General features: G+C 56.3%; 1 protein-coding gene across 1 annotated transcript in view; it reads left to right on the plus strand.

Moving 5' to 3' along the window:
* The window catches only part of LOC107080882 (zinc finger protein 708-like), a 13,764-nt gene that overhangs the window by 9,013 nt on the left and 3,547 nt on the right, over positions 1-1,204 (plus strand). The window contains exon 3 of the mRNA XM_015369090.1: positions 318-641. Coding sequence (XP_015224576.1) covers positions 318-641 — 324 coding nt within the window. The remainder of the gene's footprint in view (positions 1-317; positions 642-1,204) is intronic.

A 1,204-nucleotide genomic window follows, 5' to 3' on the forward strand; every position in this document is an offset into this window, starting at 1 on the left:
AACATCCTAGAACTGATGGTCTGAGGTGGTTCTGCAGTTTGGAGCAGAACTTTGACAAAGGTTCTGAGAGTTCTGATCCGAGTCTGAAGATGGACCCCAGGAACGGGTCAGAACACAGAACCGGATCAGGTTCTGATCCAATCTGAATCCCTCAGTGGGTCGGCAGGAGGGAGGCGACCTGCACCGTCATGCTGCGGGCTTTTCTCAGTTCTACCTCACAGCTCTATCTAGAAACAACATTTCTATGTTCCTCAGTTTCTGGTTCCTGCAGTAGGACCCAGGGCCCGGTACCAGACTAACCTCCCGTCCCCCCTCAGGGTCCCCCGCCATGCTGCTGCAGTGTCTGTCCGTCAGAGGCGACGGGTCAGACGGCGGCGCTCTGCTGCAGCACTGCAGCCCTAACCGGACCAGAACCAGAATCATCAGACCTGCGGTCAAACTGTCTGACGAGCCCACCGACACCAGAACCAGAACCAGGAGGAGAGCCGCTCTGCGGGGCTCCAACAGCGTCAGAACCAACGGCAGACAGAACCGGCAGCGCTGCCCGTCACCAGACCTCCAGGAGGAGGAGGAGGAGGAGGAGGAGGAGGAGGAGGAGCCAGTGCAGGACGCTGCTGATCCCACCTGGACCCCTAGAGGAGGTGAGATCCGTGTCACTACCCGGTACCAGAACCTCTGATGCTCAGAACTACAGGGTTTGGTCTTTGGTTCTGTTATGACTAGGAAGGCCGGAGAACAAAGATGGCGGCTGCAGGTTAGAATCCCACAAACAGTCCAGACCGCCTCCCAGCTGCAGGCTCCGCCCACAAAAACAAGAAAATAAGCCGTTACTTCCAACTCAAAGAAACATGAAAGTATACAAAATAATAACAACAATACTACTGCGAGAATAAAATTATCTTGTAATGAGCTGCGTATGCTAATGGAGGGTCAGGAACGCGGCGTGGGCGTCCACGATGAGCACAGTCGGATAAACGCGAATCAAACCTCCATCAGAGCCAGCGGTCCTTTAAACACGGCTATGCAGAGAGAGGGCTGCTGCAGACGGGCTAACGTTAGCCCTGGCTGCTGCAGACAGACGGGCTAACGTTGGCCCTGGCTGCTGCAGACAGCCGGGCTAACGTTAGCCCTGGCTGCTGCAGACAGACGGGCTAACGTTGGCCCTGGCTGCTGCAGACAGCCGGGCTAACGTTAGCCCTGGCTG

Source organism: Cyprinodon variegatus, unplaced genomic scaffold, assembly GCF_000732505.1.
Source record: "Cyprinodon variegatus isolate N-32 unplaced genomic scaffold, C_variegatus-1.0 Scaffold2449, whole genome shotgun sequence".
NCBI classification, from domain to species: Eukaryota; Metazoa; Chordata; class Actinopteri; order Cyprinodontiformes; family Cyprinodontidae; genus Cyprinodon; species Cyprinodon variegatus.